At 51.3% G+C, this 15,646-nt stretch overlaps 1 protein-coding gene across 2 annotated transcripts in view; it reads right to left on the bottom strand.

The window, feature by feature from the left end:
- SH3PXD2B (SH3 and PX domains 2B) overlaps nucleotides 1-14,626 on the bottom strand; it is a 119,551-nt gene extending 104,925 nt beyond the window's left edge. For both annotated transcript variants that reach the window (XM_005558530.4, XM_045394511.2), the window contains exon 1: nucleotides 14,379-14,626. In XM_005558530.4, the coding sequence (XP_005558587.3) occupies nucleotides 14,379-14,453 (75 nt within the window). In that variant the 5' untranslated portion in view covers nucleotides 14,454-14,626. The remainder of the gene's footprint in view (nucleotides 1-14,378) is intronic.
- Between the last annotated feature and the right edge of the window lie 1,020 nt (nucleotides 14,627-15,646).

Below are 15,646 nucleotides of genomic sequence, written 5' to 3' on the forward strand. Positions count from 1 at the left end.
TGACACATGTCATCCTCTCACCTTTCAGCCCCACAACCAAAGCCAAAAATGTCAGAGCAGAAAACTGCAGAAGTCAAGACAGTTCAAACCCAAGCTCCCAATTAGGGCTAGAAACTGGGGCTCAGACTGGCTGCATCATGGGGAATCTCAGTAGGGAGCCACCAGGTCCCAGGCCGGGGCGTCCTAGGGAATGTCCAGGGCTCTCCTAGCTGTGAGGCAAGGCCACGCTACATGCAAAAGGAAACCAAGTCTCAAGACAGCAATGGTGGAAGTGACAGACTCTGAGCTGGACAGACCTGGGTTCAATCTCGACTACACTACCTAAGTGGGGGTCCTAGAGAAGCTAGTTAGGAGGCTCAGTTTTCCCATCTGTAAAAGGGGGGTGCTAAGAACCTGTCGCTCGGGGCTGCTGTAAAGTGTAAATGGGATTGTGTCTGTAACACCCCTGCTACAGGGGTGGCTTATAACCCCCTTCCATGTAAGCAGAGTGAGCTCCACAGGCCCAAATCAATCCTAAAACATTAGGATGAACCAAGTGAAATTGCCATGTTTATGGGCGAAATACTGACAATTTCATATGGTTCAACCTAACAGCATCCCGGGGGCTAGAGGACCTCATCTGTGTCCACTGAACTAGACTAAGAGTTAGTACTCTTCATTTCAGTATCAGGCACAGCGGTGACCCTCCTTCCCCTCATTTAGAGATGAAGAAGATACTGAGGTTCTGAGAGGTTAAGTAACCTGGCCCAAATCATATAACTGGAAAGTGACAAAGCCACGGCCGGGCGCGGTGGCTCAAGCCTGTAATCCCAGCACTTTGGGAGGCCGAGATGGGCGGATCACGAGGTCAGGAGATCGAGACCATCCTGGCTAACACGGTGAAACCCCGTCTCTACTAAGAAATACAAAAAATAGCCGGGCGAGGTGGCGGGCGCCTGTAGTCCCAGCTACTCGGGAGGCTGAGGCCGGAGAATGGCGTGAACCCGGGAGGCGGAGCTTGCAGTGAGCTGAGATCCGGCCACTGCACTCCAGCCTGGGCTACAGAGCGAGACTCCGTCTCAAAAAAAAAAAAAAAAAAAAAAAAAGTGACAAAGCCAGGGTTTGTACTCAGGCCTGGCTGCCTCCAAAGCCTGCAGCTTAACCACGATGACACACTGACTGCTCGGCCTGGGGCCAGCAGGGCGTCATCTCGTGTGATTCTGTCTCAGCATCAAGGACGTCAGTGGCTGCTGCCTTAGAATCATGGGACCTTGGGACTGTCAGGGCCCAAGCAGTTAATGGCTTTGTTCAAGAAACACACTTGGGCTGGGCATTTATTCTAGGCCAGGCCCTGAACACAAAATGGGGGGGTCACACCCTAGACGATGATGAACTCAATGTGTACGTGTCATGATGGGACTGGTCCACTGGGGCCTCAGCATCAAAGCTGGGTACCCTGGTGAGGTAACGGAAGGGTCACCCAGAAACAGGCCAACTAGACTGGTCTAGGATACTCTCTTGACAATGTACGAACTGAATCCAGCCTCATCCTCCCTTCCCACTGAGCTTGGGGTCAGGAGAGGGAGAAGAGAACTAGACAGGAATGTAAAGGGAGTATACTCTCAGACCCTGGGGCCAGCCACCTTTTAGGAGTGTCACAGGGGAGGAGACGGGATTCCTCCATGAAATCACATGTGGTTCCTGAGGCCAGATTCTGTGGGTACCCTTGGTCACTCCTGGACCCCTCCCTTGTTGGGCTCCTAATCTGCCAGAGACTAATCCCTGCCCCTGTCCCAATTTGAACCCTGGTGGACTTTTATGCCATCCTACACTGTCCTCTCCCCTCTAGAGAAAACTTGGATAACAAATTAAAATGTAGACAATTTACTGTAATCACTAACAACATTTAAGAGTCTAGAATGTGCTTAATGTGCTCTCTCTTAGCAATCCTATGAGGTTGCGCTGTCCTATTGTTTCCATTCTGCAGTGGCGGCGTTAAGGCCCAAGGAGGTTGGGTAACTTATTCAACCTAGGAATCAAACGGGCTGACTGCAGAGTCAGAGGTCTTAAAAACTGTCCACGTTTCCACCATCAGAGATGATGCTTTGGGCATACTTCTTCTCAGACCCTTTTCCTATGCATAGAAATATTTTTCCAAATAAGTCACACTATATATATGATTTGTTTTTTTCCATTTGCATGAGATGGCGGGCGTTTCCCCATTTCATCAAACATCCTTTGGACACACCACTTTTATAGTCCATTGTAAGGCTACATATATCATTTATTTAATCATGCCTCCAATGATAAACATTTAGGCTACTTTGAACATTGTTTAAGTTACCATACTCTGAATATCCAAATATGTAAATCTTTGGGGGAAAACAGCTATCAATTTTAAGGAGTACCTCCTTAATTAGAGTCTGTTTCTTAATATGTGGTCATTCCAGATGGTCTGTGTCACATCATTTGGGGCCTGCTTACTAAAAACGCACATCACTAATCAGATAAACGACAATGATGATGATAATGGTAAAGACAATAAGGACAGGTGATTTATTCAGCACTTCTACATGCCAGGAAGGGCTCTAAACCCTCTACGTGAATAATCCACAGTAGATACTCTTGTTAGCCTCATTTTTGTAGAAGAGGAAACTGAAGCACGGAGAGGTTCAGTCACGTCACTGACTCCAGATCACACACGGCAGAGTCAGGTCCAACCCGTGCCATCTGGCTCGCAAGTTCCACCTCTTCCACCCAGGGGTCTTTCATCTCTTTTTGGAGCCATGAATCTCTTTGGCATCTGAGGAAACCCACAGACCCCTTCTCAAAATGATTTAAAATGAGTAAAACACATCAATCCCAAATGAAACTAATGATACTGAATTATAGTTATCAAAATGTTTCAAAAAACAAAATTATGACTATATGTACATTTTTATTAAAACCACAAATAACAGAACCTAGTGGTGGGTCTAATGACACCACAACTTGGAAGTAGTAAGGAGTATAGATGCTCTCCGGGGATCCATGCAATGACGGTCAAGTGAGATGAAAATATCAGGGAATCGCTATTGGTGACAAAGTCACATGTATTACTAATATCACCGCGGGTTGCTGCCTTCATTCATAATAGAAGGCAATGCTAAATTTCAGTTGGAGGTTAGTGAAAATTAAGATGTAATTCTTCCCCTTCCACGTTCAAGGACCCTCTGAATTCCACCCACGTAAAGAACCCCACTGCTAGTCGGCTTTCCCAGCCCCTGAACACCTCTTTGCTTTTGAACCCAGCTGATAGTGCACCTCTCTGTCCCAGCAGGAATGGGTACTCCAGCCCCTGTCGCAGTCCTTATCCTATGGAGATGCATTCTGAACAGACGGTGACCTCCGTGAGGACAAGACTGTGCCTGGTCATCTAAGCCTCTCTCGACCTGGCCCAGGGCAGACAATAAACCCACATCTGTGGAACTGACTAGAAGCCAACAGTGGCCTGAAGCCACAGGCTGCTGATTCACACCTTGGCTGAGGAGGAGGAAATGGTGACGCCACCGTGTGGGTTCTAGCTTTCTTTGCCAGCACAGCGGGCGGGGGGCCATGCGATTCTGCTTAATTAAGCAAAACAGAAAATACCATACTTATGTGCTTGAAGGCAACTTTTCCCTTCAGGACGGAGGTGGGGGCTGGGAAAGTGACTGTCCCCTTATTAACAGTCAGTGATAGGCAGGGAAGCTAAGAGTGATCCTGGCAAACTGCTTCACCTTTCTAAGCCTCAGTTTCCACATTTGTGAAATGGGCTAATAACAGCATCCACGTAGCAGACATGTATTGTTTTTGTCTGCCCAAGCTCCATGCCCCCTTCTCCCAGCAACAGGGCCCTGAATCTCCTTCCACAACTACCCCTCTCACTACCTGCGATTTCAGTGGGATTGTCGATCTTAATATCCCACTCACTCCTGGCCCATAGGGTCAGGTAATCTGGCTGGGCCAGTCAGGGTCTCTCCTGGAACTGGACTCTTGAGTGGCTAAAAGGTCTGCAAATGGATGGATCAGCTGCTTGCCTGGCGATGTCCTAATACCTCCTGGAGCTCCCACTCCCTGGAAAGAACAGCTGCCCACGTTCTTTCCAAGACTGGGTGCTGAGCTTTCCCCCGATTCTGCCAGCCCCACCTTTCCAGTACATTCTGTTTGGCTTAAGTTAACCAGGTCCGTTTCTGTCACATGCAATCCCAGGATTCTGACTAATACTCCTTATCTCACAGAGCTGCTATGTGGATTCAAAGACATAAAGCATGAAAAGCCTTGAGCACACAGTAAGCGCTCAGATAAATGACAGCTCTTCTATAGTTAATAATAAAAAATTACTGTTGAATCTTGGGAACAAAACAAATTTGGAGTTATTAATTGCCCTGGAATTTCAGGATTACTACTGGCTTGCAGAATCCCCTCTAATAACTTTCTTCCCTCTCTTTTTCCCTCTCTGCCTCCATCTCCACTGTCTGCACATGGCTCCCCATTTGGACAGGGGCTCCTGGGGTCTGTCTGTGCTCTGCTCCCTGGATTCACCCACGAAGGGCTCTTCTACCCACCCCTCAAGCTGGGGCAGTGCTTCCGAGCACCAGTTCCTCCCGCTACTCCAGTGACTTGCATCCTGGACTGCCTCTGGCCCCGAGCCCTGGCCTCAGCCTTCGTGTGCTATACCGGAGCTATGGCCTTCCTGAGGGGGGCCCACGCCTTCTCTCCTGTGGTTCTCGAGCCAGCCAGGAGCCCCTAGGTCCTTCTGGCCCCCACCTACCCACAGAGCTTCATCTCCACTATTCAAACCTCTCCTGCTTTTTCAAATGCGCCATGTGCCAGGGTTTCCATTTCTTTGCCCTCTTGTTCTCTCTACCTGTAACCCCTTCACCCTTGCCCACTTGGCAGCATCCCTCCCATGCTTTGTGACTGGCCTCAGGTCACCTCTGCCTTCCCCAGGACCAGGTCCCCCAGAAGCCCAGGGCACCACAGGACACTGACCTTCTTGAGGTCTCAATCCCTGCTTTGCCTATCCACATGTCATCTCTAGTGCAGTGGTGCAAACATGGCTCACTACAGCCTCCATCTCCTGGGCTCAAGCGATCTTCCTGCCTCAGCCTCCCAAGTAGCTGGGATTACAGGCAAGAACCATCACACCCAGCTAATTTTGTTGATTTTTAGTAGAGATGAGGTCTCACTATGTTCCCCAGGCTGGTATTGAACTCCTGGGCTCAAGAGATCCTCTCGCCTCAGTCTCCCAAGGTGCTGGGATTACAGGCGTGAACTACCATGCCCAGCCCTTAGAATGAAGCTTTCTTGGTGATTGCTGTTGTTTTTCCAAAGTGGTAACTCTGGCAGCTTTGCCAGATAAAGAATAGGATGCCCAGTAAAATCTGAATTTCAGATAAACAACGAGTAATTGTTTCTCATGAATATGTCCCAAATATTGCATGTTTATTTGAAATTGAAATTGAACTGGGCATCCTGCATTTTCATTTGCTAACTCCAGCCACCCTCAGCCCTGGCACAGCCTGAGACAGGGCTGCAGAAGCAGGCAGGTGAGCTCTGCCCACAGCCCCTCCTCCCTTTACCACCTGAAGAAGACCCTGGGCTGAGAGTCATGCCCGCCTGCAGGTGAGCATCTGGGCCAGCAAATAAGGGAGGAGAAAATCCCGCAGTTTGGAGAACGAGGCAGAGGCCGATGGCTTGCAGCGGAGCTCAGGTCTGCAGGTTTCTGCGAGGCAGAGTCCGGAGCAGGCAGCCACATAAGCCCTGCCCCCGGCCCACAGCTGGAGGCACTGAGCCTCCTGAGTCTGTCATGTCAGCTGGTTCCCATGTCACCTCAGTGGGCAAAGGATGCCAGCTCCACCCAGGGGCCAGTTGACCCTCCCGACAAGGGCTCTAGGATAGGCACCACAGAGCCTTGACTTCTGGGCATTACCCAGGCCAGCAGCACCCCTCCTCAGGCGTTCTGCATAAAAGCTCATTGGATCTCCCCAACAAAGCCCCCTACTACCCGGAGAAGGCTCAGGGCCAACAGCGAGTGAATGACAGAACCAAATGAGAACCCAGGCCCTGCCTGCAGAAGCCACAGGGCCTTCTCAATAAACCTGTCTTCTCTTTTGGCCACGTGTGGGTGCTCACAACTCACTGGTTGAACCCACCAGACTAACAGGCTGCTCGGGGGGCAGCGGCTCCTTTCCTGCAGCTGTGGGGACCCACAGCTGGCTTCATCGCCAAGGGAAAGGGGAAAACTGAGTCATGCAAAGCAAGACTGCTCTCCTGATGTTCCCTCTACCACAGCTCTTTCTCCGAGGAAAAAAGGATGCACAATTTGTAAGCAGGACGTGAGTGTCACGGCGGGAATGGCACGGTCCCTCTAGCCTTCCTTGTTTGGCAGTGAGATAACCGGGCTGCTTGCCGACTCGCCTGCACCTCCGGTGGGAGGCAAGAGGATGCATGAAATGCGCAGGGAAGTGGGCTGTAGGGCACACCTCTAACCTGGATGACGTTTCTGGTGCCCTGTGACCTCAGGGTACAGACCATGCCGGATCTGCAGAACTTGAGCCTACAATTCTTCCCAGCCCTATTTGGCTGCAAGCACGATGGGGAAGGGCCTGGAATTGCTGAGCAAGGAGCATTTTAACTAGGAAAGCATCTGCCCAGGCCTTCCCTCGTGGTATTTTAAACTCATCGCTTTCTGTTTCTCTAGCTCACGGACTGGAAAGCCACATCCAGAGACCTCCCTCTGCGGCAGGAGTGGGAAAGAGCCTCTGAGGCTGGTGCCTGCCTCAGGAGGACAGGAGAACTCTTTGGGACGGGATGGGGCAACAGGATGTGGGGATCTGGCTGGAGCTGCCCCCGCTTGGCACAGCTTCTTTTTACAAATGAGCATTTGCTTTTTTTTATTTTTACTAAAAACAAGAATATGTGTTCATTGCAGAACATTTGGAAAACAGAAAAGCACAGACAAGCAGAAAAAAAAAAAGGAATGATATTTTATCAGCTGTATTTCTGAGCTTACACAGACTCCTATTTTCATCCTTCGTTTGTAATCAGGTGAAAATCAGCCTGAGCATGCTATTTTGCAAACCAGCTTTAGCTATTTAATATTCTTGTGATAGAAGATGGAACACAGTTTTACCATCTTGATGGTGTTCTAGCTCATGGATATAGCACATTTTATCTTGTTCTTTACTGATGCACTTTTAAGTGGTTACCAGCCTTTTACGATCATAAATGACACTAGGTTTGTACACTCCTAATATAGTTTACTGTTGTCAAACCTCAGTTAGATGCTAGGCCCCTTTAATTCTCACATTAGCCCTATGAAATTGGAACTATTTTTATCCCCATTTTATAGATGAGGAAACTGAGGCACAGAGGCTTGTCTGAGGTCACACAGTTGGTAGGTGGCAGAGCAGGGATTTGAACCCAAGCTGTCTGATGTACTTCTCAGCCCACTAGAGGCACAGAATGGCACTGATTCAAAGTCTGAACTAAAGTGACATTTAAATACTTTGAAGATATGACAGATCCATCTCTTTTGACCCTGAGACAGCTGCAGCAGCACAGAGTGCACCAGAGCAGGCTGGGGCTCCTCCCATTGAGGATGACCAGCGAGGTGAGCCGAGGGGCCAGTGCATTGCACCTATGGGGTGGGGGATGGCATGGGGGAGCATGGTTGGTCAGGTCCCTAGCAGAGCATCCCAGAAAGACAGCATCAACCCAGAAATGCCCTTTGCTTGCCACTCACTTGGCATACATAGCTTGCCTGTGTGACAAGCACCTACTTTTTCCCAATCAAAAGAAAGCAATAGTCATTAAAGAAAAACCTACCCAAGGGGCCTAAAGAGGGCCCTACCTCTTGTGACAGACACAGTAGAGGACAAGAACTCCCCTGTGCAGTAGGTAGGAATGGCTCTGCCTTGCTCCTGGGGGCCTATCCCAGCAGCAGCATGGGCCCAGCCTGGGGCAGGCACTCCCCAAAATGCCTCTTGAATGAAAAGACCATGAAAACTGCATAGTGTGTCTTCCGGGCAGCAGGCAGGAAAGTGGTGCAGAAATTTAGATCACGACTATTATTATCATCAATAGCACTTTTCGTGACTACCATTTATTGAGTACCTTTATTTTATTTTTGCCAACAGTCTCCCTTTGTCACCCAGGCTGGAGTGAAATGGCGCGATCTCGGCTCACTGCAACCTCCGCCTCCCAGGTTCAAGTGATTTATTGAGTGCCTTTTACACCCATGAGGCTCAGCATTGTGAGGCAGGCACTATGACTATTCCCATTTCACAGATCCTCACCTAGTGCAAGGTAACCCTGCTCAGGGGTGCTTGAAGAGAATTCAAAGCCAGGTCTTTTCATCACGAAGGTAATGGTGGGTTGGAAAGACATGTGCTAGCAGTTTTATTCTTCCTACCAGCAGGGCTCCTGGAGTACAGATTCCGTGCATACATCACCAAAAGCCTGCACAATCGTCTCAGAAGGAAGTCACTGCCCCTATTTTACAAATGTAAAAACTAAGAGGGGCATTCAGCCAGTTGTCCAAGGCCATGCAGAACTTGAACCCAGATATTTATCTCTAACACCCGAGTTCTTTCTACTCAACTTTGCTGCGCTACCCTGTGTGTTCCCACAAAACGGGTGCCAGGGATAGGAGGAGAGGGAGGAAACTGGGGGCTGGAGAAGAGAATGCAGCTAATTTGGGCAGCAGATCCACGTTTGTTCTAGACCACTGGGCTCACCTGCCAGAGGCCCCTTAAGGGACTGAAAATGCCAGCAATGCCTACTAAGGGCCCGATCTACTCTTCCAAACTCAGCTGCTCGGCACAGTGACCCCCAGGCTTCCGGAGCCTGGCAAATCAAGGAGGGAGGTTTCAGGGCTGGCAGCACAGAGCGTGCAGAGCCATCACTCCAGGGGCACAGTCTACCCAGAGCTTCCTGGAGTGAGAATGACTAAGGGCTGGCAGTGGCTTGCACTTCTTCAGTCGGGGCTGAATCAATGGTGAGATCAGAGAAGGGCCTGGGATGGCCCCAGTATCTCATATAAGGGGAAACCGGGGCCCAGAAGCCTAAGTGACCCATCCAAGGTCAGTCAGCTCCGTGGTGGGATCACAGGGTCCCCTGTGTCTCTCCCAGACACAAGGGCATCTAACGCAATTCCCACGCAGCCACTCCTTGCTGTGTGACCTCAGGCACACGCCTCCACCTCTCTGAATCTGCAGACTCCTCAAGGGGAAAACAAAAAACTAATGTAATTACCTGAAGGATTAGTGTCCCAAATGTGTAAATAAATCCCACCAATCAATAAAAGACAAATAACCCAATATATTAAAAAAGAGGCAAAGGATAAAAACTGGTAATTCACAGAAGAGGAAACGCAAATAGCTGATAAAGGTATGAAAAGCTGTTCAACCTCGCTGGTGTGAACAAGCACCACTTTTGCACCTATTGGATTGGCAAAGACTGAAAAGTCTGATGATAACGGAGTGTTAGCAAGAACAGACAGCAAAGGGAACCCAGGGGATGTAAATGCAAAGTTGAAAACGCACAAACCCCAAGACCCAGCAATTCTACTTTGGGTCCCGGTGCAAGGAGGCAGCTGTAAGAAAGTCAACTGCCGGAAACATCCTAACAGTTCCCAGGGTGAGCTTGAAAAAACAGGGGGCATATTCATCAATGCCATAGTAAACGACAGTTAAAATGAACCGGAGCTACCTGGATCGACACAGATCTCAAAAGTATAATGCTTGGCCGGGCGCGGTGGCTCAAGCCTGTAATCCCAGCACTTTGGGAGGCCGAGACGGGCGGATCACGAGGTCAGGAGATCGAGACCATCCTGGTTAATACGGTGAAACCCCGTCTCTACTAAAAAGTACAAAAAACTAGCCGGGCGAGGTGGCGGGCGCCTGTAGTTACAGCTACTTGGGAGGCTGAGGCAGGAGAATGGCATGAACCCGGGAGGCGGAGCTTGCAGTGAGCTGAGATCTGGCCACTGCACTCCAGCCTGGGCCACAGAGCGAGACTCCGTCTCAAAAAAAAAAAAAAAAAAAAAAGTATAATGCTTATTTATAGTTTCAAAATATTGACGACGATACAAGATTTTAGGGAATGTTAAAAAGGAAAAAACATTAAAAGGTCCATGGGCTGGGGCGGGAAGGGGATTGATGGCAAATGGGTGTGGGGGATTTTTCTGGGGATGATGGAAATGTCATAATACTGGATTGTGGTGATGGTTGCACAGCTCTGCAAATTTACTTTAAAAATAAGTGAATTGCACACTTACAATGGGTGAATTTTATGGTATGTAAATTATACCTCAAGAGAGCTGTTAAAGAAAATATCCTATCTATTAGTCTATTTTGTACAAGTGCATGGGAACGATCAATATCAAACGCGGGATAGTGGTTTTATGGGGGAGGTGCAGCATCCGGGAGGGCGTAGTGGGGGCTTTGCATCCGCGATGCTTTATTTCTTAAAAAGAAAAAAAAAAAGTTTTGAAACAAATATGGCAAAATATAGAGATGTGAAGACTTGGAAGGTATATAGATACAGATAGCTATTTTATTCTATGTATCTATATATGTGCAGAATATTATATTACTATATCGAAAATGTACTTATGTAAAAGGGACCCAGTACCCTGCTCAGGTTACTGAGGACACTTTGACCACTGTTATTCACTGCCGTAAATACTCCGACCATCCTGCTCCTCTTAACATTTAAAGATCTAGAGACAGAGCAGCCCAGCATCTCCAGGCCCCTGCTGCCGAGACACTAATGCTTCTGTACATCCCTCTCCAGTGCGGGAAATGGGGTGATCCAAATAAAACCCACAAATCCTACCTGGAGCTCTTCTTCCTCCCCTCAAGCTGAAGACAAGCTAGCTAGGGAGGATGTCACCCTCAAAGGCCCCTCTCCATTCATCCCCAAGCCCTCGGGCTCTAGTGCAGGAAAGATGCTGGCAGAGGAAGGCAGCAGCTTCCCAAATCTTCATCTCCCTGCTTCCAACAGAGGGCGCTGGCTCCAGGGAAACCCTCTACAAACAATATCATGGATCATGGTCATCAACCTCTCAGGATCTCAGAGGCACCCGGAGCTTCTGGCCCTGCATTCTCCAGACCTGGCCTGTGGCTCTGCCCCTGGGCCCATGGATGATGTCTCCGCCTGTGGCTGGGGCTGGAGAGGATGCCATTCCGATCATGGAGAAGGCACCATTTCAGAGGCAGCAGGTGGCCCGGCCCTGATGGGCAGCCCTGAACTCTGGGTGCAGTTCTCCAATGACATCTACAGCACCTGGGACCCTGTCCCTCACAGACAAGTGAGTGACGAGCAGGTGGTGGCCGAGATGGCTGCAAATGGGGAGCGGGGTAGTGGGAAATGAGGGGGAGTAGTGAAGAGGACTCTCAAAAACTGACTTGATATTCTATGGTGCAGTGGCTGGGGTGGGATGTGTGCGGTGCTGCCCCCAGGACGACATGTAGCAATCAATGCCTGGAGGCCTTCTGGGTGGCACAATTGGGAAGGGGGATGACTAGTTGGGTAGAAGCCAGGGATACTGCTAAACTTCCTACAATCCACAGGGCAGCCCTATAACAAAGAATGATCCAGCCCCAAATGTCAAAACTGTGGAGGCTGAGAAACTCTGCCCTGGAAGGATGTAGCAGCATTTACACAGAAGCTAGAGCTCAGAGAGGCAAACCAACCAGTCCGAGGTCACACAGCGGAACAGTTTAACTCCCCAGCTGATGCTGTTTCTCCAGGGTGGCTTCAGAAAGAGGGATACCAAATGGGAGTCAAAGTCCAGGCCCTCCAATAGCTGCCTTCATGCCTGCTCTTTCCAGATTGTGTGAGGGGTTGGGGTGGAGCATGGGAACAGCTGTGGTCACCCGCCACAGGGATCTGTTTCTAACAGGTTCGGCCCCCTGCCATCAGGGCAGTAAATGTTCTCTGTTCCTGTGGATGACTCAGGCTTCAGTTCAGCCCATTGCCCCTCCTCATCTGATAAACCCAGAAGGCTGGGCTAGAAGGGAGAGGGCCCCTTGAATCACATGAGTGACTAAATCCACATGCAGAAAAACAAGTTCTTGATGAATCCCCCCCCATCATGTGACTTTGGCATGTTCCCAATCAGTGACAAGATTCCTCGGGACAGGCAGGCAGGGAGCTAACCTTTAGGGCACTCCACCCCTGCCTGTCATGTGGCTGCTTCCCCTAGGAAATGGACACCACCATCTCCCCATTACACAGATGAAAAAACTGAGGCTGAGGAGACACAGCTGCAAGCTGGGAGGCCAAGATCTGAACCCCAATCTATGCTTTAACATAGAAACTTGTCTCAGGGGGCCCCCAAAAAGTGGCTGAACGCTTCAAAAGATGGTTCTCGAAGTGCAAAACCTTCAAAAAACTGGCAAGGATGGAGCTGACAGAGCGGAGAATGAAAAGCTTCCAGGTTTTCACTAATGATAGGAGAGATTTCCCAGTTTTTCAGAGGACTTTGCTCAGAGAAACTATGGGGGTACCGGATCTGGGAAGTGGTGTGGTCCTTTTGGGGTCCGTGGGCCTGGATCTACATCCCTGCTTGGCTCTTGACTGTGACCTTAGGCGTGGGACCTCAGCTTGCTGAGCCCTGGTTTCCTCATCTGTCAAATGGGCTTAAGGCCCTCTGCCTGATATGGGCGTGACAGGAGAGGCCAGAAGAGGGCGCGTGGACAAGGATGGCCAGGCCTCGGTGGTGGTATCTATTCTCGTTTTGCCAGCTCACAGACCTGGTGGGAGGTGGCATGGAGAATTCCAGACTTCCTCCAGTTGCCATGTTGGTGAAAACTGTCTTCATGCCAAAGAGGCAAACTCAGTTACATGCTAACAGGCTCAAACAAGAAACTAAGATTTGGCAGCATTTGAAAACAGTTAACAAAAAATAAAAAAAGGAAGAAAAAAAAGACAATTTAGCTCAGCTCTGGAATCAAGGGAAACTTCACTCTATATAAAGATGCCACAGGTCCAGGAAATAGCTTCCCACCGCCTGGCTAAGGGCTGAATAACTGGCTGCCCAGCCAATAACAATACAGATTCACACAGCACACCCCTTCTTGTGGAGAGCGTGGAGTGGGTTCCCGGCTATCTCCTTTCAGAATTTCATAGGCTATTCATGGAAGGCACGTAGATCTACTTTGTAAGAATTAGTTCTTACAAAAAAAAAAAAAAAAAAAAAAAGATCTGAAGACGACTTCCAGGGAGGCCAAGGAGCTTAATTTAGCCAGCCAACGCCCTTTTCTATTCATTGTTCTATACTTCTTTGTTAGGATTTTTTCCCTCCCTCTTACTCTTTTTCCCTTCCTGGTTAACTTCTTCTCTGTAGCCAGCCTCCGCCACTGCCCACTTCTCACCGCCAGAGACACTATAGCCCCCTTCCCTGCCGTAATGAGGCCCTCCCCAAGGCCTTATGTGGGCCCATCACCCCACATTCCCTTTATCTCCACCTAGAAGCTGCGAGGTGGTCCCAGGGCCTCCTGAATCTGCAGACGTGTCCCCTAGGTTGCTGCGGAAGCCACTTGCCACCTGCAGGTCACCGTCAGCCCAGGCACCCCTGCTAGAGGGAGGGAAGCCCGAATGCAGCTCTATGTTCCAGGACGTGCAACCTCTGAGCCTCAGCCTTCCTAGCTGCAAAACGACGCTACTGTCCCATTTTCTCAAGTCCTTGCCAGCTCCAAACAAGATTCCCATGTTCTAGAGGGAGATGCCAGGAGAAAACTTTCGTACATTTTAAGACAGAAGTTACTGGAGAGAGGGGGCAGTGGATGTTTTTAACCCTTTCAAGGTGCAGCCACTCAAATGATCCATTCCCAGAGATCTCCTCCATTGCCCAGGCTGGCTCTTGCCAAAGAACGGAGTCAAACTCGGCCATCCCTAGAGGGGCTACCTGTGGCTGGGGACTGCGGGTCTGCGCGCCTCTGCACAAGGAGGGGCAGGGCGGGCGGCCTGAGAACAGGCGCTTTTCTCTCTCCCGCTTTCCGTCTCTGCCCCCTCACCGGCTGGGGCCAGACTTCTCCACAAATGAGCAGCACGGGAGTGGGGGGGACACGGAGGAGCCAGAAAGGGGTAGAGGAGCCGCAGGGAGGCGAGTAGGGGGGCGAGGCGGGAGGAAGGGATGGAGGGGGAGAACGGGGCAAAAGCGGGGAGGGGAGGGGAGGAGAGGGGAGTGGGGGAGGGAGGGAGGAGGAGTCGGGAGGGACCCGGGCAGCGCCGCGGCAGGGCCGAGGGGAGAGCAGGGGAGGAGGGGACGGGAAGCGCCGGAGGCAGAAGTTTTCCGAGCCGGGGGCCCTCGGTCGCCCCCGATGGGGCGCGGGCTCAAGGGGGCGTGGAGGCCGCGCCGCACTCACATAATGCTTGTTGGGCACCCGCCGCTTCTGCACGTCCAGCACCTTCACCTCCACGATGCTGCGCCGCGGCGGCATGGCCGCCCCTCTGCCCGCAGCGGGCCAAGCGCGGGTGCTGGGGACGCGGGGTGCGGGGAGCGCGGGGGGCGCGCCGCCGCGGGCCAGGAACCTGGAGCCGAGCGCGATCGCAGCAGGGGCCGAGCACGAGCCGCCGCCGCCACCGCCGCCGCCCTTTGCTCGGCGCGCACTTCAGCCGGGCCCGGCCGCCGCCGCCCGCCCCCGGCCCGCCCCCCGCCCCGCCCCCCAGCGCTGCCGGCCCGCCCCCCTTAAAGGGCCCGGCCCCGACCCCCGCCCCCCGTGCGCGGACCCCGCCGGCCACGTCCGGCCCCCGCCCTGCCTTTGTCCGGGTGCCGAGCCGCCGCGCCTGGGGAGGGGGCTGGCCTGACCCCGCCGCCCGTTCACTGATTGAAGTGTGGATTCATTCCCGCACTCTCGCTCCGGCAGCCGCGGTCCACCGCCAGATTGGAGAGCTGGACTCCCGGTCGAATCCCGGCTTTGCCGCTTTTCCACTCTGCCCTCGGCAAGTTGGTTAACCTCTCTGGGCTGGGTCTCTTCATCTATAATATGAGCCTAGCAGTACAAACATTGTGTTTGTCTTTTTGTGTCTGGCTTATTTCACTCGGCATGATGTCCTCAAGGCTCATCCATGTTGTAGCATGTGTCAGTAGTACTGCCTGCCAGCCGGTGCTGCACCCAGGATTAAGTGCATGTGAAGCCATTCTGCAGTGCAGTCCATGGTATGAGTGCTGGCATTCCTAAACCCACTCCAAGCCCTGGTGATTCAGGAGGAGCAAGAGGCCAGCGACCAGGTTCCCCCAGTCTCAGTCTGGGACATGGGGAGTGAGGGAGAGAAAAACTGCAACGAATGCAACGAATGCACATACGTGCAATGCAATTGTGATACAAGCAAAAGGGGATTAAAGGGTGGTGACTACGTGTGAGGGGCACCTGGGTGCTTGTTAGCAAGGCCATCAATTGCCAGTTGCAGAGCCCTTACTGCTCACCGGGCCCCATGGCCCCTGCTTTTCTGAAATGCTGTCTTTGCATCCTCAGGTAGACTCTAGGAGGAAAAGGTATTTTTACAGAGCACACGGCAGAGGGCAGCCTCCAGACATTTGGACATTTCCAATGAGGCCTTAGGACCCTCTGACTTGGGAACTGTATTTCAGAAGAATGTGCCTTACAGGAATTATATCAGTGAGGGTCCCGGC

This window comes from Macaca fascicularis, chromosome 6 (genome assembly GCF_037993035.2).
Source record: "Macaca fascicularis isolate 582-1 chromosome 6, T2T-MFA8v1.1".
Lineage (NCBI taxonomy): Eukaryota > Metazoa > Chordata > Mammalia > Primates > Cercopithecidae > Macaca > Macaca fascicularis.